The following is a 23,730-nucleotide window of genomic DNA, read 5'->3' on the forward strand; positions in this document are numbered from 1 at the left end:
ATGTAAGGAGAAAATTAAAAAATTCAGCAAATGAAGCAGACGAAAAGGGAATGCAAACATTTAAAAAATGAGAGTGACAGAAAGTGCAAAATGGCTTAGCAGTAACAGCTAGGGGACAAATGTAAGTGTTTAGAAGCATATTTCACTAGGAGAAGGATGGATACCATCCACAGGAAAATTACAGAGGCCTTTGGGGAAAAGAGAAGCAGCAGTACAAATAGTAAGAGCTCAGATGGTAAACCAATCCTAAGCAAAGAAGAGAAATGTGAAAGGAGTTTATAGTGTGTCTGTACAAGGTAGATGAACCTGAAAGCAGTATCACAGAAAGGGAAGTGGGCATAGGTGAAGATGAGATTGGAGATATGACACAGAGAGAAGAGTGTGACAAAGCTCTGAAAGAGCTAAGTTGAAACAAGGCCACAGCGGTAGATGATATTCCATCACAATTACTAGTAGCCTTGGGAGAGCCATCGGTGACAGCTCTCTTCTATCTGGTGTGCAGGACGTATGAAACGGGGGAAATACCCACAGACCTCAAGAAGAATATAATAATTCCAATTCCAAAGAAAGCAGTTGCTAACAGATATGGAAATTACTGAACTATCAGTTTAATAAGTTATGGTTCCAGAATACTAACACGATTTCTTGATAGAAGAATGGAAAATCTGGTAGAAGCTGACCTCGGGGAAGATTAGTTTGGATTCTGCAGAAATGTAGGAAGACATGAGGTAATACTGGCCCTAGAACTTCTGATAGAAGATAGGTTAAATGAAAGCAAACCTAGATTTAAAGCATTTGTAGACTTAGAGAAAGCTTTTGGCTATGTTGTCTGGAAACTCTCATTGAAAATCTGAAGGTATCAGGGATAAAATACAGAGAGCATAAGGCTATTTACAACTTGTACAGAAACCAGATGGCAGTAATAAGAGTTGAGGGGCTTGAAAGGGAAGCATAAGTGATGTTATTCAGTCTGTAAATTGATTAAGTTGTGAACAAAAGCAACGAAAAATTTGGAGTAGGAATTAAAGTTCAGACAGAAGAAATAAAAACTTTGAGGTTTGCTGATACATTGTAATTCTATCAGGGACAGAAGAGGATTTGGAAGAGCAGTTAAATGGAATGAACAGTGTCGTGAAAGGTGAGCATAAGATGAACATCAACAAAAGCAAAACAAAAATAATGAAATGAAATGTAGTCAAATTAAATCAGGTGATGCTAAGGGAATCAGATTAGGAAACAAGATATTTAAAGTAGTAGATGAATTGTGCTATTTGGACAGCAAAATAACTGATGAAGGCAAAAATAGAGAGGGTATAAAACGTAGACTGGTCATGGGAAGAAAAGCATTTCTGAGAAAGAGAAATTTGTTAACATCGAATATAGATTTAAGTGTTAGAAAGTCTTTTCATGGAGGCATTTGTTTGGAGTGTAGCCATATATGGAAGGGAAACATGTATGATAAACAGTTTAGATGAAAAGAGAATAGAAGCTTTTGAATTGTGGTGCTACAGAAGAATGTTGAAAGTGAGATGGGTAGATCATGTATATAATGAGGAGGTACTGAATAGAACTGGCGAAACAAGAAATTGTGGCACAACTTGACCAAAAGAATAAATTGATTGATAGGACACATTCTTAGACATCAAGGGATCACCAATTTAGTATCGTAAGTAAGTGTGGGGGGAAAATCATTGAGGGAGACCAAGAGATGAATACAGTAAGCAAATTCAGAAGGATGTAGGCTGCAGTAGTTATTTGGAGATGAGGAGGCTTGCACAGGACAGAGTAGCAATTGAGAGCTGCATCAAACCAACCTTTGGACTGAAGATAACAACAACAACAACAACAACAACACTATATTTCAGCCTTGGTCTCTCTCCACAACAATTTTAACCCCTTACCTCCACATACTTCCCGCTATTACCAAATTTGCTATTCTGTGATGCTTTGGGACACATCTTATCGACTCATCCCTTCTTTAGTCAAGTTGTTGATAAATTTCTTTTTTTTCCCAATTTGATTCAGTACCTACACATTTGTTGTTTGATCTGCCCATGCATTCTTCTGTAGCATTACATTTCAAAAGCTTCTAATTCTCTTCTTGTCTGAACTGCTAATCGTCCACACTTCTCTTCTGTACAAGGCTACACTACAGGCAAATATATTTAGAGAAGATATTAGATGTTAACAAATTTCTCTTTTTCAGAAATGCTTTTCTTGCTGTTTTATCTAAATGATAGGTGTTTTAGTTACATTCATTCCATTTTATGTGAATCATTGGTAGATAATGATCTCACTGTTCAGCTTCATAATCTACGATTGTTTCCTGTCATGGGATATGCTAAGCTTAGGAAAGTGTGATCTGATTGACACGCTGTGTAAATTTGCAGACATTCTGAAACTTGGAATAGCATTCCAATATTATTGTCACATTTGAAAGGATGACATTTCAATCATACTGGAGCATGCCAGTGAGTGCTTGTTTTGAAAAAACTTTATTTCCCAACACAAGTGCATCAGTTTCAATACAAATTACGTTTTTCCGCTTTCACCGTCCATCCTTATATAAGACGGATGCTGTAGTTCACTCAAACCATTGAGCAAACTGCATTTTCGATTTTCAATCTTTGAGCCAAGAAATAAATTATTTTCATAACTGTGGAAAATATAAGATTTTCAAAACAAATTTGAAGGCTGTCTTGTGGCAACTCTTTGTATTCAGTACAGAGATCTCTGCCCAAACTCTTTGCCTTTACAAATGTCTGCTTGTGTCTGTGTATGTGCGGATGGATATGTGTGTGTGTGTGAGTGTATACCCGTCCTTTTTTCCCTCTAAGGTAAGTCTTTCCGCTCCCGGGATTGGAATGACTCCTTACCCTCTCCTTTAAAACCCACTTCCTTTCGTCTTTCCCTCTCCTTCCCTCTTTCCTGATGAGGCAACAGTTTGTTGCGAAAGCTTGAATTTCATGTGTTTCGTTTGGTAAGTCACATCATCTTTTATATATATATATGGTTATAATAGAGGGAAACATTCCACGTAGGAAATATATATCTAAAAACAAAGATGATGTGACTTACCAAATGAAAGTGCTGGCAGGTCGACAGACGCACAAACAAACACAAACATACACACAAAATTCAAGCTTTCGCAACAAACTGTTGCCTCATCAGGAAAGAGGGAAGGAGAGGGAAAGACGAAAGGATGTGGGTTTTAAGGGAGAGGGTAAGGAGTCATTCCAATCCCGGGAGCGGAAAGACTTACCTTAGGCGAAAAAAAGGACGGGTATACACTCGCGCGCACACACACACATATCCATCCACACATATACAGACACAAGCAGACATATTTGTCTTTAAATATGTCTGCTTGTGTCTGTATATGTGTGGATGGATATGTGTGTGTGTGCGAGTGTATACCGAGTGTATACCCGTCCTTTTTTCCGCCTAAGGTAAGTCTTTCCGCTCCCGGGATTGGAATGACTCCTTACCCTCTCCCTTAAAACCCACATCCTTTTGTCTTTCCCTCTCCTTCCCTCTTTCCTGATGAGGCAACAGTTTGTTGCGTAAGCTTGAATTTTGTGTGTATGTTTGTGTTTGTTTGTGTGTCTGTCGACCTGCCAGCACTTTCATTTGGTAAGTCACATCTTTGTTTTTTATATATATATATATATATATATATATATAGAGAGAGAGAGAGAGAGAGAGAGAGAGAGAGAGATATTATGCAAGCTTGAAAACTTTTCTTATTAAGGAAGGAATATTTAAGTTTAGCATCCCATTGACAGAGGGGTGATTAGAGACAGAGCACAAGTTTCCACTGAACAAAGTTGAGGAAGGAACTTGGATGTGTTATTTTTTAAGGAACAGCTGTGGCATTTGTTTTAAAGATTATAGAAGGCCATGGAAAAACTCAAATCTGAATGACAGGATGAGATTTGATTTCTATTCCTTTTGAAAGCAGATTGTCATAACCACTGCACCACTTTACTTGTTTCCTAATTGTCTTAGTTCATTAATCAGTTTTGAACTGTAGCATCATCCTTTTTTTTATATTAAAAACTACATGTTAATAGTATGCCGGGGTACAGAAACTTAGAACTATCATACTGGTCCAAAATAAGTGAAGACCTGAAGGATCTGATGTGATTAGAAACTTCCTGGCAGATTAAAATCATGTGCTGAATCAGGAAAAGCACCTAGAACCTCTCTGAGCTATTCAGGCACGACTCAAGACTCACCTTCACATCTTTACTTCCATTAGTAGCTCATCTACTGCCTTCCATACTTTACAGAAGTTCTCCTCGGTACATTGCGGCATTAGCACCCGTGAAAGAAGGTATGCTGTGGAGAAATGACTTGGCCGCAGAGTTGGGGATTATTTCCAGAATGAATTTTCACCCTGCAGTGCACACTTTGCTGCATTCTCGTAAAATGATTCAGCTTAAGTAAATGGAAATGGAGAATGATCATATGTTATTGTTGGACAGGAGGCCTCACTCAGGGCAGTTCAGCCACTGGATTGCAAGTCCTTATTTGTTGATGCCACTTTGGCGACTTGCGAGTGAATGGTAATGAAAATGATGATGAGCATAAGTAACTAAATGGATATGTTGATGCTTTGAGGCACTTAAAAGCAAAACAATCTCACCTTTGCAATTCTTACTTGGCCAGATGGTGTAATGAAATTGGACTGTTAATTGTTTTATGTTTCGTAACTTTGAAAATGCATGGTCTTTCTTTTTTTTTTCATTACAGAGCTTTATGTAAAATCTGTTTATAAAATTTAAAATATTAAAGCCAGAGGTGAAATTTCTCACAATGTTCGTTATAGTTGCTTCCAAATTATTACACAGAGGCCATAATTCAAAGCTACATGAGGAAATAAATAGCGGCTACCAGTTGGAGATGGGGTTGGTGGGGTGGTAGGAATAGGAACTTGGGAATTTTTTTTTTTTTTTTTTTTTTTTTTTTTTTTTTTTTTTTTTTTTTTTTTTTTTTTTTTTTTTTTTCCCAGCTGTTGTTGGTTATATACGGAGTACACTGCTGGTGAAACTGCAGTGAAATTTATTCAGGTTATAGTAGCTGTCTATGATTGTGATGAAAATAATGGAGTTGTCTGAGAATATTAACCCATTATATCCCAGAATTTTTTTAGATTTTGATGAAATTTCATATCCACTACCCATATAGGTTAACAATCACATTATGAATGTTAATTTACAAGGGCAGCCTTAAATTTATAATTTTTTTTTTTTTTTTTTTTTTTACGTGTGATGTATCACACGATGGGCAGTAATGGCTAAAATTATTGAGATATGATCCATCATACGATGGGCAGTAAGGGTCAGAATTCCTTACACAATTTTATCACAAGCAATATGTTGAATTTTTAGTGATTATCATTCGTTACACAAATAAGTGAAGGAAAAGTACAATAATATTGTAATGTTCATTTTATTTATATTTTAAGGTTACATTATTTATTTATACATTAAGCATGCATGGCAAATTCATATAGTGCAACCAACAAAATAACTATACTGCATTACATGAATAAAGTAAGATATTGTGATAATAACGGACAAATGACAAAAATAATAGTTTATTTGACAACTTAGTCTTCTTAGTGCCGGTGATACAAAATGAAACATCGCTTTGGATGGAGTCCCACATTGCATTTACACAGTGAAATTTTGTACATTTACCACACTGTCCATATCTTCTTTGCATACTCCGCTCATCAATCACATATCAAATCTTATGTCTTCTGGCACTTGTCACAGAAATCTTGGCCTCACACCTCTTGGCTTTTCAGTGTTAGGTGAAGCCAGAATTGAAAGTACAATATGTCTGGTAAATTCCAGTAAGCTTACATTATTATTTAGCTGCCAGTATAGGATCCACATGTTCCCAACAGCACCATTTAGGCAGAACCTGATCATTGGCCAGTATTATTTCTTTGATCTTATTCGAACCGCAGTGTAGACTTCGTATATTGTCAGAAAGATCTACATCTCTCATGTAGCGATTATATTCCTGTACAAGGAAAAGCTGAGGTATGGAAACCTTCTTTCTTGATTCTCTTTTCCACCTCTAGCATACACCTTCATCCAGTACATTTGTCCCCGAGTCACTTGATTATTGTTGTTCCATCTTACAAGTGTGATAGAATTCTCTGTATCATGTAACACATGAGTAGCACCTCTTGGTGCCTTCTTTACAACTGGCATCCATGCCTTATCCAAGCAGTCATTTCTCATGGTTCCTATGCATTTGATTCCATTTGAAGTATGAGATCAAGTAGGGACAAAGAGTTTAAGTAATTATCAATGTACACTCTGCTATTCTGAGTGATGTAGCCCACACAGAACTTTTCAACTATAGAATGTCACAGTGTCTTATGGGGATCTCTTTGACTTGCTCCAACATATGGCTCAAATTTGATGAGATATCCATTAGGTGTAGCTAAACACCACCATTTGAAACCATAGTGATTTGGCTTGCCTCGTATAAACTGTTTCATAAAGTGGTGGCCATAATAAGGCTCCATGGCCTCATCCAAGGAGAAATTTGACCCTAGAGTCTCTATGATGTCTTGAAATTTCTTATTTAGATGTGAAATTAATACCGTACCTTACAAGTTTTCTTTTTCAATGCTGCCATTGACATGGAAGAATCTATGAATTTTGTCAAAAGTATTTCTGGAGGTAGAATTCGAAACAAGGGCGTTGTTTGTGTCAGGTCTGGTTTCCCAGTACATAGTCTATGCGTGACCATACAATATCCAGATAACAGCAAAATATTGGTGTATTTGTAAATGCCATCATGACTTTTTGGGCAGCATATTTTACTGTCTCTCTCATCAGAATCTCAACCAAATCAGCATCAAAAACTTTACAAAAAAGATCCATTGGAGTCAAGTTTGATGTGCGGAGATGTCCTATTATATCAGATGTAAGATAACGAGATACCTCAAATTTTTGTGGAGAGTCTAGTCTTTCTCCTATCCAGTGTCTTGTTTTTTTAACTCAGGATAGCAATTGTGATTTGGAACAGCAGGGTGGGTAAAGATGTAACATTTTCAACAAGGCCGTCAGTATTTACTGATCTTATATCTGCATTCTGTCCCAGAACCTTCTTCCCTAAACCAGCAACAGTGGCAGGATGTCCTCCTGCATCACTACCTGCATCATCTTTATTAGTGTCCTCACCTTTTTTTGACAGAACAATTGCAAATTCAAGCTCCTGATGTGTATCAAATATGTCAGACCAAGTTTCATCATCTTCTTCTGTGAAGAACAGGATACCTAACACTTCTTCTAAGTCCCTCTCCTTTTCCAAATTGTATGTGAAATAAATTGGACCATCTGCAAGAAAATGACCCCTTACTGCCCACAGTATGATATTTCATACGTAAAGATATAAGCCAGTACCATAATAAAGCAAATAAAGTACTCTTTTCCAATTTGTGCTTATATATTGCACAGCTTTGTATATGTGCTCATCATTTGTTGTTATATAAATTATTAAAATCTCGGTTCTCTGTGATGGGGATGGAATGGCCACCAGAAATCATTAGTGTTCTTTGTGTTTAGTGTTGTTACCAGACCTGGTATGGCATACAAGGGGCATGAATGAAGTCAGATGTTAAGTCATCGGTGGATCATGTCTGACTGCAATAAGGGAGGATTTTCGTGTCGTCCAGCAAGGTTTTCCTAACTCCTTCACATGTGTGCCTGCCATCCGAGAAAAAGTATCGAACTCCTTGCAAATTCTGTGTCGTCCCATACCATTGCTTGGAGACTGCTGTTAACAAAACAATTCAAATGGCTGCGTTTGAATTTGTGTTGTGACCAGGAAATGTGGACTGCTGACGAATGGCATTGCATTGTCTTTGGTGATGAATTGGGGTTCTAAACTACCCCAGATGACCACGATTGTCGTGCGTGGTGGTGACCTGAGGTGAGGTCCGATACACCCAATCCTTTGGAGAGCTGTAACAGTGGTGCTCACGGTGTCACGGCATGGGGAATGTCAGGTATGACTTCAGATAACAGGTGACACTGACTGATGACACTCTGATGGAATAATTTTATGTCACAAACATTTTGCGTCGTCATGCGTTACCTCTCGTGCGGCAATATTGTTGTGCCATTCTTCAACAGAACAGTGAACTGCCAGCACAACGTCGAGGTGCTCTTGCAGCCAGCAAGGTCCCCAGGTCTGTCCTGGATAGACTACGTGTTATGCAGGCTCAGGTGCCTTCTCCATCCCTTTGCCAGTATCCAGGGTGTCGAGGACCTTTTACAATACCTGTGAGCCGCTCATCTCACGAGAGGATGCAACCGTTTTATGCCACTCTTTCCAACCAAATCGGTGCACATGTGCAGGCCAGAGGAGTTATAATGTCCTACTCATATGTGGGGTTTTACTGCCAAGTTCTTTATAAATTTGATTCTATTTTGTAGTCACTGAAGTAGGGTCACATAGCATCTTAACCTGTGAAGTTTCATTTTGTTTCCTCCTCCCCTTCAGGAAGCATCACTTTTTTGTCAGGCAGTGTAGTATTCCGCAACTCTGTCATTTTGATTTATTCGACCTGAATAGAATATCTGTAACCCTTAAGCAGAAATCTCAGTGGGTCTCCAGAACGTTATTCACCTACTATAAGAAAGTAACACACTTACAGTTTGTAGGTGAACAGAAAGTATCTCAGCTACATAAAATGTCACTTCCCTGTTGTCACAGGGTGCAAACCACCACCGCTGCTGCGCGATGGAGGAGTCAGTGTCGAAGCTCGCCAAGATGGCCCTAACAGCTACCGACACGGGACAAAGGCTATCTACAGCTGTGGGGTGGGGTTTCAGCTGTCACCACCTGGCAGTCACATTCGCTCTTGTCACGACGGTGTGTGGACGGGACTGGCTGCCACGTGTGGTGAGTGGCTTAACCATATTTATGCTAGTGTGCCTCCACTTTTTTACAGGTTATTGCAGTTTCACCTTCATTGTTGGAACCTGGGTTCCAGTGTTTCTCGGTGTTCCTTGTCAACTCGGTTAGTGGAATGAAGTGCTTCTTACATTGGGAAGGTGCATCTAACATATTAATGTTTCCTATCCTAACAAGGAAAACTTCCTAAAAACTCTTTGGATAACAGAAAATTTTCTCTAGCTCATTGTGAAGTGTTTGTTTCGTCTTTGTGTTTCTTAATTTTTCTGCGTCTGACTTTGTTATGGTTTCATGATACACGACAAATCTGATTTTATGTTTTTTATAGTAATCTTTCTTGTAGCTTTAAAGTATTTTTGTAATAAATCCACAGGTTCAGCTCACATTTTTGAGTAGAGAACAGTATACTGTTTCAAGCTTAATTACTTAGTGTCATGTTTTTTGAGCCATTTTGCACGATAGATCTCAATGATGTAGAATGAGTCATTTTACATTCACACCACAAATTAATTTGTACATATGCTTACATTCGGAATGTTTGTAAGGTTGTGGTTTTTTTTTTCTTTTTTTTTTTTTTTTTTAAGAAAAAAAGAAAGAAAGATACAGACATGTGAGTAGTTTCTACCCACCACCTTTTACACATCACAGCAATAAAAATTATTCCACATAATAAAAGAAGGTATCAAGGGGAAACTTTCTCAGGCTAAGTGGTCAACAATTTTTGTTGCAGCATTGTCCATTCCTTTTTATGCTAAGGACAACCTTAATGTGGCGTAATCAATGCTATTTTTCTTTCTGTTATTGTAATTGTGTACACCATTGTTCCTTTCGAACTTTAGTGGATTATTTACAACAAACTTCCTGAGGAAATTAATGTACTGTGAAGCAGCAGTCAGAATGCCCAACTCCTTAAACAGATGTCTACAAGATTATCCTGTTTGAGTACCACACATTGTTCTCACAGCGCCGTTTTCTCAACAATGAAGACTTTCTTTCTTAAAGATGAGTTACCCCAGAACTTTTTTCATTATGACTTTATTGAATGAAAATATGCAAAATATGTCAACTTACTGATTTGTCTCTCACTAAGAATTGTAATGACTCTTAGTGCAAATGTGGCTGAACTAAGTTGTTTTGGGAGTACCAAAATGTGCTTTTTCCAATTTAAATTCTCATCAAATTCGACACCTAAGATTTTTGAAGTTTCCACTGTATTTATTATTTCCTTGCCATGTGTTACACTTATCAGTGGTTTTGCAGTGCCAGTTGCTGACAACCAGTGACTGTGAGAAGATGTGATCTCTACTGTCAAGATCTATATTGTGCTGATAGTAATAATTACAAATAACTCAAATCAAAAGCTTTATAACTGAGCCTACAATTAACACATTTAAAATGTTTAGTTATTTGTAAGTGTTGGTTGACAGTGATGTCATCTGCTCACTCCGGGGAGAAAGGAGAAATTTGGAAAAGCCACTGAAGTTCATGGAGAAGAAATGCTGATGACAATGTAATTCTTTCAAGGATGGCAAAGGACTTTGAAGAGCAGCTGAGCTTAATGGTTTGCATCTCAAAAACAGTTTGCAAGATTAATATCAACAAAAGTAAAACGTGGTTAATGGAATGTAGTTTAACTAAATCAAGTGATGCTAAATAAATTAGATTAGGAAATGAGACACTAAAAGTAGTAGATGAGTTTTGCCTTTTCGGCAACAAAATAACCACTTATGGCCGACGTAGAGAGGATATAATGACCAGAAAAAAGTTTACAGAAAAGAAATTTGTTAACATCCAATATAAATTTAACTGTTACAATGTCTTTTCTGAAGTTATTGTCACACAGTTCATACAAAAAGAAGCTAGAACATTTAGAAATATGGTGCTACAGAAGAGTGTTGAAGATTATATGGAGATAGAATAACTAATGGGAGAAGTTTTGAACCAAGGACTGAAAAAAGAAATTTATGTCACAACTTTTCTAAAAGAAGTGATCAGTTGATAGAGCACATCCTGAGGCATCAAGGGAACCTCAGTTTTATAATGGGTAGAAGTGTGAGGTAAAAATTGTGGGAAACCAAGACTTTGATACAGTAAGCAGGTCCAAACAGTTGTAGGTTGTGGTTGTTATGCTGAGATGAAGAGGCTTGTATGGTGCAGATAAGTATGGAGAGTTGCATCAAAGCATTCTTCATGCTGAAGAGCACAACAACCAGTTGGAGAGCAATTCAGTAAACTATTAAGTCAGAAGAACTATGAAAAACAAATACAGAGGGATCCATTGTTTTTATTTCAAGAGTGTTCAGAAGTAATTTACATCCCAGAGCCAAAAACTATATCTACATTGTAGCAATGAAAATATCAAATATACTGAATGCAAATACTATTGACAGATACTGCTTAACTTTACGCACATTACAACTGAATGACTGTCATCTCCAATTTAATAATTAAGAAAATTTGTTCTACAAGTGAAACAAGAAGGGTTATTCTACTGTGAATACCATTTACATGTTCACTCACCAGATTTTATAACATTAAATAATAAAACAGCTGGTTATTTTTTGTGACCTATCTAAGGCATTTGACTGTGTGAAACACAGTATTCTCCTAGATAAATAAAAGTTTTATGGGATTGATCGTATAGAAAACCAATGGATAATGTCATATCTAACAAAAAAAAAAATGCAGAAAGTAGCACTTAGAAATCCAATCAATATAGTCCCGTAAGATAATTCTGATTGGTGAGAAATCACATATGGGGGTTCCCCACAGTTCAGTGTTAGGTCCAATATTGTTCCTCATATATGCAAATGATCTGTCTAATACATAACAAGCAGAAGTAGTTCTTTTTGCAGATGACAGATAAACAGAGAAAATGGAAAACAAAGTTCTTGAAAGTATCATTGACTGGTTTTCTGTGAATGGTCCTACCCTCAATTTTAAAAAGACACAACATATTCAGTTCTGTGGCATGGTGAGTGTCAGCTTTCCTTCTCTGGTATTGTTACATTTATACAGAGGTTTATACAGCCTGTTGTTATTCAATAATACAATTGAGTTCAATAGTAAGTCAATAAGAAATTTAGTAGTGCAGTAGCTGTAGAGGAATTGTTATAATGTATTATTATATGAAGAGTGTTTTGCTCTTCTGTCTGCCAAATACTTCTTCATTCTTTCAGATATTTTCTTTCTTTCTTCAACTGAGATCACTCTTCCTGTAGCCCTTTTATTGATCTTCATTTGTAGCCTTGTTTGTGTGTCTTCCAGTATCTAGTTTTTTCGGTTTTCTAAGTCTAGTGTAATTCGTGTAACTGTTTTATAATGTGTTAATTTTGCATGTATGGATAGGCTATTTTTTGTATCTTGCAAAATATTGTGAATCACACACTCAAATGCATCGGATAGGTCACAGAAAATACCAACTGGTGTTATTTTGTTCTGTAATACTTTTATAATTAGGCGAGTGAAAATGTACATCTACATCTACATCTACATCTACATTTCTACTCCGCAAGCCACCCAGCGGTGTGTGGCGGAGGGCACTTTACGTGCCACTGTCATTACCTCCCTTTTCTGTTCCAGTCGAGTATGGTTCGCGGGAAGAACGACTGTCTGAAAGCCTCCGTGCGCGCTCGAATCTCTCTAATTTTACATTCGTGATCTCCTCGGGAGGTATAAGTAGGGGGAAGCAATATATTCGATACCTCATCCAGAAAGGCACCCTCTCGAAACCTGGCGAGCAAGCTACACCGCGATGCAGAGCGCCTCTCTTGCAAAGTCTGCCACTTGAGTTTGCTAAACATCTCCGTAACGCTATCACGGTTACCAAATAACCCTGTGACGAAACGCGCCACTCTTCTTTGGATCTTCTCTATCTCTTCCGTCAACCCGATCTGGTACGGATCCCACACTGATGAGCAATACTCAAGTATAGGTCGAACGAGTGTTTTGTAAGCCACCTCCTTTGTTGATGGACTACATTTTCTAAGGACTCTCTCAATGAATCTCAACCTGGTACCCGCCTTACCAACAATTAATTTTATATGATCATTCCACTTCAAATCGTTCTGCACACATACTCCCAGATATTTTACAGAAGCAACTGCTACCAGTGTTTGTTCCGCTATCATGTAATCATACAATAAAGGATCCTTCTTTCTATGTATTCGCAATACATTACATTTGTCTATGTTAAGGGTCAGTTGCCACTCCCTGCACCAAGTGCCTATCCGCTGCAGATCTTCCTGCATTTCGCTGAAATTTTCTAATGCTGCAACTTCTCTGTATACTACAGCATCATCCGCGAAAAGCCACATGGAACTTCCGACACTATCTACTAGGTCATTTATATATATTGTGAAAAGTAATGGTCCCATAACACTCCCCTGTGGCACACCTGAGGTTACTTTAACGTCTGTAGACGTCTCTCCATTGATAACAACATGCTGTGTTCTGTTTGCTAAATTCTTCAATCCAGCCACACAGCTGGTCTGATATTCTGTAGGCTCTTACTTTGTTTATCAGGCGACAGTGCGGAACTGTATCGAACGCCTTCCGGAAGTCAAGGAAAATAGCATCTACCTGGGAGCCTGTATCTAATATTTTCTGGGTCTCATGAAGAAATAAAGCGAGTTGGGTCTCACACGATCGCTGTTTCCGGAATCCATGTTGATTCCTACAGAGTAGATTCTGGGTTTCCAAGAACGACATGATACTCGAGCAAAAAAACATGTTCTAAAATTCTACAACAGATCGATGTCAGAGATATAGGTCTATAGTTTTGCGCATCTGCTTGACGACCCTACTTGAAGACTGGGACTATCTGTGCTCTTTTCCAATCATTTGGAACCTTCCGCTCCTCTAGAGACTTGCGGTACACGGCTGTTAGAAGGGGGGCAAGTTCTTTTGCGTACTCTGTGTAGAATCGAATTGGTATCCCGTCAGGTCCAGTGGACTTTCCTCTGTTGAGTGATTCCAGTTGCTTTTCTATTCCTTGGACACTTATTTCGATGTCAGCCATTTTTTCATTTGTGCGAGGATTTAGAGAAGGAACTGCAGTGCGGTCTTCCTCTGTGAAACAGCTTTGGAAAAAGGTGTTTAGTGTTTCAGCTTTACGCGTGTCATCCTCTGTTTCAATGCCATCATGATCCCGGAGTGTCTGGATATGCTGTTTCGAGCCACTTACTGATTTAACGTAAGACCAGAACTTCCTAGGATTTTCTGTCAAGTCGGTACATAGAATTTTACTTTCGAATTCACTGAACGCTTCACGCATAGCCCTCCTTACGCTAACTTTGACATCGTTTAGCTTCTGTTTGTCTGAGAGGTTTTGGCTGCGTTTAAACTTGCAGTGAAGCTCTCTTTGCTTTCGCAGTAGTTTCCTAACTTTGTTGTTGAACCACGGTGGGTTTTTCCCGTCCCTCACAGTTTTACTCGGCACGTACCTGTCTAAAACGCATTTTATGATTGCCTTGAACTTTTTCCATAAACACTCAACATTGTCAGTGCCAGAACAGAGATTTTCGTTTTGATCTGTTAGGTAGTCTGAAATCTGCCTTCTATTATTCTTGCTAAACAGATAAACCTTCCTCCCTTTTTTATATTCCTATTAACTTCCATATTCCATGTAAATGGGATTGTCAGGAGAGCAATTATCGTGGAATTCAAACTGTGATGTACTGAGAATATTATTGTCGCTCAGATGGGATACTATTCTAGAACACATCATCTTCTCAAAATTTTTGGAAAATGTCGGTAGAAATAAAGATAGCAAATAAATTGAAATAAAGATAACAGATTGGAATAAAAAATTATAAATGTTAATCTGATTTCACGTAAGTGGGAAAGACATCGGTGTTATTGTTGATATTTGTCAGATAGTAATGAAGTTCACCTGGCTTATCTACTTAATGCCTGACTGATTGTGAAGAAGACATTTGCCAAGTTTGACTCTCGGTGAAAGAAATAGTCAGTAAATTAATTTCCAGAGCGAATGTAAAAGGACTCATTCCACGAGTAGTTTCAAGACTTTATTTACAGTACTGATTATTGTGGCCATGACCAACTGATCACAAAGTATCTGAGCTTTCGTCACAAGAAACAGTCATTCTCACTGTCTGTCACCTTTCAGTGTCATTTCATCACTCATACGGCCTATATTGATTTGCACACTTTGCGTTGTTGTTCCCAGTGCTTTACAAAGGCAGCCATCTTACTGAACGAAGGGATTGAAATCAAAGGAAAGAGACTAGCATACTTAGCCTATGCAGACAACATCTGTTTACTCTCTAGGTCGGAAGAGGAGTTGGAGCAAATGACCGAAGCACTAAAGGAGGCTCCCAGCAAATTTGGGCTAAACATAAACGAAGCCAAGACAGAGTACCTCGTTATGATGCGTGGTCATTGTCAGACTGCTGATCATCTACAATCACTGCAGGTTGGGGACAATTCCTACAAGAGAGTGCAAGAATTCAAATACCTAGGGGCACTTTTCACTGAGAACTCATCATGTGAAGCAGAGATCAATGCCAGAATACAAGCAGTAAACCGATCTTACCACAGCCTAGCACAACTGCTTCGGTCCAAATATCTCTCCAGACAGTTCAAGATTAGACTGTACAAAACCCTGATCCAGCCTGTTGTATATGGCTGTGAGACATGGAGTATCCGGAAACAGGACTTCCATAAGCTTCTTGTTTTTTGAGAGAAAAGTGCTTCGGAAGATCTTCGGTCCGGTTCTGGATGCAGATACTGGGGAATGGAGGATCAGATACAACCAAGAGCTTGAGGAACTATACCAGCAGCACAACATAGCTGGAACTGTCAAAGCCAAACAAATGCAGTGGACCGGCCATGTGGCCCGGGTGGAGGATCACAGATGGCCTCGGAAGCTCCTGGATTTCACACCTACAGGAAAGAGACCGCCAGGGAGATCCAAGAAGCGTTGGAGGGATGGACTCCATGAATATTTGAATCAAGTGTCAATAGATGTGGACGAATGGCGGATAGCAGCAAAGGACAGAATACAGTGGAGGAGGAAACTTGTAGATGCGTGCGGTCCACTGGGCCTGATCACGTATTAGTAGTAGTAGTAGTAGTAGTAGTAGTACATGCTGCATACCACTCTATTCTGTGTCCAAATGGTGCCTTTCATTCGTTTCAGATACTTTCTATATAGTATTGTGGTGTTATGTTCCATGTGCAGAAAAACGTTTTACTTCCCAGTATAAGTTTTATTTATTTATTTATTGTGAAATTTTTCAATTTTGGTCATAGATTTTAATTCTCATTCTCCTTTTTATTTTTCTGTATTCATCTTGTGCTTGTTGTCCTTTCTTCCATGTCTTGTACTCCATGACCGAGCAAGATGGTGCTCTGGGTAGCCCACTGGACTCTGGTTTAGGAGGACTGTGGATCAAGTCCGCATGCGGCCATCCAGATTTAGGTTTTGTGTGATGTTCCTAAATTGTTACAGCCAAATGCGAGAACATGGCCAGTTTCCTCCTTCATCTTTGAAACATTCCAGGCGTGTGCTCTGTCTCTAATGGCGTCAATGTTGATGGGATGTTAGACCCTAATCTTAGTTTGCTCTTGTACCTAGTGTGATGGTTTGTTCCTGACCAGTGATACCAGATTCTTCATAGATATTTGTCTTTTCCACTTTCACCCAGATTTCTCCCCAACTTTTCCATATGCCGAGTTCATGATCTGTCTCCATCGAACTTGTCATCAACAGGACATCTGACCCTGATCTTCCTTCATTCTGATTTCTAATACAGAGGTTTTGTGACAAACTGATGACCCTCCTCTTGCACTAAAATACCATCAAGGTCCTGAAATGAAGTTTTACAGGTGCTACATAATGAATACTTCCCACTGTCTTGAACTGTTGGAAATGTTGCACTCTAAATCACCTTGTAGATCCACTTGTGCTTGACAGCATTGAGATCCATTTACATTATCCCCTAATGCCATGTCTTTCTTGTAACAGGTCCATAACCACATCTTGTGACTAATCGTGGCTGTAAATAAAACAGGTTACTGCATCAGTCTCTTGTCCATTTCAATGTTTCATAGGTTCACACCAAAGCCATCAAGTGGAGAATTTGCAGTTAAACGGTAATGTGTTCTTACAGTTAAAGCAGAACCAGCTGCTTTTAAGTACACATTGCTGTTGCATAACATGTGTTTTAATTATAAAAAAAAGAAAAGGCACACTTATGACCAGCAAAAGGTGAAAAATAACCTGAGTATGCTGAAGAAACACAATGCTTTGCACTGGTAACGAGAATGTAAATACTATAGTCTCCACCAAAACAGGTTGAAAAGTGTGGTGGCACAATAAATGATTCATTAATGCAAAAACTATTTTATTTATATGTATTTGTATTTAACCAGCCTTCAGTAAAGTTAGGCGTTACAGCACAGTAATCAAACTGAAGGCCTTTTGGAGCAGAAACTTTAATTTGAAACAGAAATGGGTATTGAAGAAATTTGAAAGAAAGGAAGATTATAAGGAAAATATTAGGCCCCAAAATTACTGATGGAGAAACTTTCATCCCCTCTCCTTGGCCATTCGTTGCCTACCTCTCCCTGTACATCTTTCCTTCACTTCTCTGTATATCCTTCCTAAACCATCTGTCTGCACATCTCCTTTGCTCCTTTCCATGGTGTCAACCTTTTCTTCCTCCTCCACGCACTCGGCCTCTTTCCTCCTCTCTCACTCTGCCCTTCCTCTCCCTCATCTATCCCTACTCTCCTTTCCCCTTCTCTCCATTCTTCCCCTCCTGGCTCCCTCATTACCTACCCATTCCTACATCCAGGTTGATACTACTCGTAACACAGCATGCCTCCATGCTGGGCAGTGTACACATTGGGGTCTGGGATACCATTTCTTGCCCTGGAGCATCAGCTACCATATAAAGCAAGTTGATAAGCATGCCTATCATGAAAGGGGCTGAGAATAATGTATAATGTGTGGGCTGCTGTGCTCAGCGGGTTGATTAAGCAGCCTTTACCCTCCGTACACAATATGGCTTTCATGCAGGGCAGCCTTTATGATAAGGGATGGAAAAAGATATCTTTGCCCGTATCTCCACTACTGTCGAAGCTAGGATTATATAATCGTGTCCTGTCGTGCAGTGTGCTTTTATTGCTCCCCACCATTGATTCATCCCTTTAGTGTAGTTTCTCAAACATCTCGGACAGTATTTTTCAAAATTTGCACATGGACCCGCCTGGTTCAACTGCCACCTTTGCATCTTTGGTAACTACTTTTGGTGCTAGGGGTTCTCTTCCTGCTATATTTATGTTGGACGGCAAGCGCATGTGGTAAATACAGCAAAAATAAATTGTAAAATACATATTCTTGCACATTCATTCATTTCACAAGTCTAATTTCCTACTTCCAATACTTTTTGGTGCTTTACATTTGTCACACGACACGTCAGCTTCGACTGCAAGTGCCCTCTTCCTACACTGTGCAGTTTCGAACGGGTGCCCGCCACCACCGTCGGTGGCCGACGGCTACCACGTGCTCGAACCCCTGAGCCCTGCTGCGGTGCCGGTGGTGCCGCACACCGACCACGAGGGGCGGATCGTGGTGAGCGTGGAGCAGCGAGTCCACTACAGCTGCAACGTGGGCTACACTCTGCAGGGGCCGGCGAGCCTCCAGTGCCTCGCATCGGGCCAGTGGAATCCTCGCCAGCCTCCCAAGTGTGTGCGCCAGTACGGACCGCCCACAGAGCCTCCGCCACCACCACCTCCGCCTCTGCCTGGTATGGATATGGATGCCGACAAAGAAAGAATTTCAGCACGTAAGTTTTTTTACATAGTCTTCAGCTCTTTTGTGCACTTAAGCTTCTTCTTTGTTTCTGTGATCATGGTGCTATTTATTTTATAGTCTTTGAGAATTAGTTTGGTTTCATTTGACCCTAGTTCCGGTATATTCTATGTGACCACATCTAGTGAATCCATTAATCCTACATTGATGTCATTATTCGTTTTTTTACGTTGTGGAGTAGCATTTTTAATAGACAGAAAATGGAGAGATAAAATAAGTTATTGTGTAATAAATGGAAAATGCTTAGCAATAAGATTAAAATTTGACACCGTAAGATTAAAATTCAACAGGGTGCATCTAACAGTAATGGGAACTAATGACCAGAGGAAGAGAAGAAGAAAGAAACAGACCTTTACTGTGAAGAACTTAAGAAATGTCTAAATATGAACCAGGTAATTTTAACAGGAGATTTAAATGCTAGACTTGAAAAAGGGCCAATTGGTATCTACTAATAGGAAAGTTACTACAAATCAGAATGGATCAAAACTAAGGGAAATTGTAACATTTAATGAATCAAAAGTAAAAGACACCTGCTTTAACAAGAAAAACATTCACAAACTTGCATGATATGCTCGAGTTTACTGTTCGTTAATACATTCTGTAATAATTAATCAAAAGTTATATCCAAGCATAATAGACACTTGGGTATATAGATATATATACAGACCACTACCTTGTAAAATCAAAATGCTGGCTATGGTCAAGGTGAAAAAAGCAGTTGATAAAAAAACAAAACTAATGATCAAAACTCTTGTGTCATCTCGTTCCCACTGTAGAGTCTTGTACCTTGGGAAGCAAGGAGAGAATGTTGTTTGGTGGCTGGTATCCTCTTTCTACAACACAGCTGCACTGTATTGACAGGGTTCTTTATTTATCAGAATAGGAAGCTACATATCTTTATGCTACTCCATGTGTTGTGATACAAGCCCAATCTGTAAATGTCCACTTTAGCCTGACTGTAGATGAAGTACAAGTCCCACTATACGCACAACTCTGGTCGCTAGGTACTGTCTGACTGCAACTGCAACTGGACTGTGTGTCTGTGACTGACCGGGCCCTCCGGTTCATGGCGCAAATCTAAATACTGGCAGTCGAGAGGGCGTTGGCAGTGGGCAGTGCGTGGCATGCGAGTCTGTCTTTGGCCTCTCTCCTGATACGTGTGCTCGATTTGGTGACTACAATTGAACTTCTTGCAACCTCTGCGCTGACCAGTGTGCTGGCGACAGGTTACGCCAGTACACTCCTCCCCCCTGAAATGCCATGTTGTTGTCGTGTAGTGAGGCTGTGAACAACAGTGTGGAGGAATGTAGGACCACGGACGTAGAGATGAGCTGGGAGCCGTAGATGTGGAGGACGGTGTACTCCCGACCGTACCTCGCCATTTGGTTTGCGATGCAACGCGAACGTCCTCCAGAAAACTGATGCTTGGGCACACGTCCAGGCCTGAGCGCGCATCCTGGGCTGTCGACTGTGATGGAGGGTCCAGGTCCGTTGAGTCGGCGAATGGAGACAGTGGCGATGAGGGGACACTGTCCACCTGCTCCTCCTGGGGTGCCTTGGTGGCTGAGTGGGCAGCTGCAAAGGCCGCACAGTCCCAGAAGGCCTGAATCTGGAGAAGGAAAACAGCAGAATCAGAGGCAAATGACACACACGAATTTGGTTCTGGTGGCGGCGCTGCAAACTATCGAGACTGGCAATCGAGTACATAAAAAAGCCAATGCATTCCTGGATTACGCCTCTTTCCCAGTGCCCACAGTTGCCAAAAACCCTGGAAAGAACAAGATCGCACAGTGCAAAGCGATACTTGTGGACCATTGGCGGTGCCAGATGCCGCGGTGGGTGTGGCTGCGTCTGATGGCGGCGGCCGTGTAGAAGTTCTGCCAGTGACGCGTTGTCTGATGCAAGTACTTCTGGCAAACATTCTATACACAATATGAAGAACAATGCTTGAACGGTGCTACGTGATGTGGTACAAGCCGTAGGCACTGCAAATGGAAACTTGATAAGAGTCTACCACTATGAGCCAACGATTGTTTCAAAATGGCCCTGCAAAGTCTATGTGCACTCGTTGCCATGGTGATTGAGTCTTAAGCCAAACTAAGAATGTTTGTGACAGAGCAGATTGGTTCTCCGTGCACATGCGTCCCTGTGCCGTCACTCTGTAGGAATCAGCATGCATTTCGAAAAAGACGGTCGTGTGAAACCCAGCTCGCACTATTCGTCCACGAGACTCAGAGGGCCATAGACACGGGTTCACAGGTAGATGCCATGTTTCTTGACTTTCGCAAGGCGTTCGATACAGTTCCCCACAGTCGTTTAATGAACAAAGTAAGAGCATATGGATTATCAGATCAATTGTGTGATTGGATTGAAGAGTTCCTAGATAACAGAACGCAGAATGTCATTATCAATGGAGAGAAGTCTTCCGAAGTAATAGTGATTTCAGGTGTGCCGCAGGGGAGTGTCGTGGGACCGTTGCTGTTCACAATATACATAAATGACCTTGTGGATAACATCGGAACTTCTCCGAGGCTTTTTGTGGATGATGCTGTGGTATATCGAGAGGTTGTAACAATGGAAATTGTACTGAAATGCAGGAGGATCTGCAGCGAATTGACGCATGGTGCAGGGAATGCAATTGAATCTCAAAGTAGACAAGTGTAATGTGCTGCGAATACATAGAAAGATAGATCCCTTATCATTTAGCTACAAAATAGCAGGTCAGCAACTGGAAGCAGTTAATTCCATAAATTATCTGGGAGTACACATTAGGAGTGATTTAAAATGGAATGATCATATAAAGTTGATCGTCGGTAAAGCAGATGCCAGACTGAGATTCATTGGAAGAATTCTATGGAAATGCAATCCGAAAACAAAGGAAGTAGGTTACAGTACGCTTGTTCGCCCACTGCTTGAATACTGCTCGGCAGTGTGGGATCCTTACCAGATAGGGCTGATAGAAGAGATAGAGAAGATCCAACGCAGAGCAGCGCGCTTCGTTACAGGATCATTTAGTAATTGCGAAAGCGTCATGGAGATGATAGATAAACTCCAGTGGAAGACTGCAGGAGAGACGCTCAGTAGCTCGGAACGGGCTTTTGTTAAAGTTTCGAGAACATACCTTCACCGAAGAGTCAAGCAGTATATTGCTCCCTCCTACGTATATCTCGAAAAGAGACCATGAGGATAAAATCAGAGAGATTAGAGCCCACACAGAAGCATACCGAGAATCCTTCTTTCCATGAACAATACGAGACTGGAATAGAAGGGAGAACCGATAGAGGTACTCAAGGTACCCTCCGCCACACACCGTCAGGTGGCTTGCGGAGTATGGGTGTTGATGTAGAGTAGATGTAGATCCGTTCAGTGTGGGGGTCCATTCCCTGCCAAGTACAGTGCCAGCGTGCTAACTGTTTAGTGTGAACAATTCCCCAATGTCCTTGGTGGAACAATAGCAACATATCCTTTTGCAACACTTTGGGAACAAGCACACCCGATTGTCTACTGTCCATTTGAACTAGTCACACCCCATTCAACTGAAAGGTTATGCCGACGTGCAAAATATCGGCACACGACTGAGTTCTGGACACTGTTCAATCAATAAGGCCAAGGTGTGCGAATGTAATGCAACAAAATCTTGAGATCTGGGTCTGCTTCCTTGGCCTGTGCTATTTTTCTGTAGTGCAAGGGAAAAGATTCCAGAAATACAGAGTCCTGCGCATAGATTTGGCAACAAGATGCGGCTGATGCATCAAAATCAGAGTCTGGGCCAATTGGAACTGAGATAGGGTGTCTGCATTGCCATGCTTTGCCGTAGGTCTGTACACAATTTTATACTGATAGTGCGAAAGCAACAAAGCTGAGCATTGCAATTTTTGAGCATTGCATGTAGGAACCAGTTTTGATAGATGAAATAAGGACTGCAAAGGCTTATGATCTGTCACTAAATAGAACTTGTGACCATACAAATATTGATGGAATTTTGTCACACCATACACAGTAGCGAGAGCTTCTTTCTCAGTTTGAGAATAACTGCTCTGAGTTTGAGTCAACAACTTTGAGCAAAAGCAACAGGTCTGTCTTGTGCACCAATTCTGTGCGAAAGCACAGCGCCGATTCCTGAGGAAGAAGCATCTATTTCCAAAACTACTGGCTTGGCAGGATCAAAATGCACTAAACATCTGTCACTAAGAAAAGCATTTTTGAGTTTCTGAAACGCATCTTAACAATCTACAGACCACACAAAAGGTACGTTTTTGTGACGCAAACGATGCAATGTAGACACGATCTGAGCAGCATTCGGTGTGAACCGAATGTAGTATGGCATCTTGCCTAGTACTGACTGCAGTTCAAACACATTGCGAAGAACAGGCAGGTCACAGATGGCAAGCAAATAGGATTGGAGGGGGTGCACACACTGATTATCACATGACCTAAGCACTGTAGTTCAGTTTGAAAAAAGTCACACTTTTCGAGATGACATGTGAGTCCTGCTTCTAACAACACTTGTAAAAGAGTACACAAATTGGTAAGGTGTTCCTCTGGTGTACAAACTGAGATGACAATATTGTCAAGATAGTTTGAACAAAATGGCACTTCAGCAGTCAACTGTTCCAAATAATGTTGAAAAATGGTGGGTGGGGTAGCAATGCCGAAGGTCAGTACTTGAACAGTCCTAAGTGTGTATTTACAACAAACGCTTTCTGTGGTTCTTCATCCAATGGAATCTGCAAGTAAGCATCACACAAATCTATCTTTGACAAGTAATGTCCTGCACAAAGCTTGTCCATGAGTTTCTCAGGGCAAGGTAACAGATAAGTGTCAACTACTGTCTGTGGGTTGTCTGTAGACTTGAAATCAACACAAATGCGAATGCGACCAGAAGGCTTAGGCAACAAAACGAGAGGACTTGCCCATTGACTAGCTTGAATGGGAGCAAT

The 23,730-nt window shown here is 40.2% G+C and overlaps 1 protein-coding gene across 1 annotated transcript in view; it reads left to right on the top strand.

The window, feature by feature from the left end:
• Positions 1-23,730, top strand: part of LOC124551226 (sushi, von Willebrand factor type A, EGF and pentraxin domain-containing protein 1-like) — a 102,078-nt gene that overhangs the window by 21,262 nt on the left and 57,086 nt on the right. Inside the window, exons 3-4 of the mRNA XM_047126219.1 lie at positions 8,749-8,937; positions 18,435-18,764. Of these exons, the coding sequence (XP_046982175.1) occupies positions 8,749-8,937; positions 18,435-18,764 (519 nt within the window). The remainder of the gene's footprint in view (positions 1-8,748; positions 8,938-18,434; positions 18,765-23,730) is intronic.

The sequence above is a fragment of the Schistocerca americana genome, chromosome 9 (genome assembly GCF_021461395.2).
Source record: "Schistocerca americana isolate TAMUIC-IGC-003095 chromosome 9, iqSchAmer2.1, whole genome shotgun sequence".
Taxonomy (NCBI): domain Eukaryota; kingdom Metazoa; phylum Arthropoda; class Insecta; order Orthoptera; family Acrididae; genus Schistocerca; species Schistocerca americana.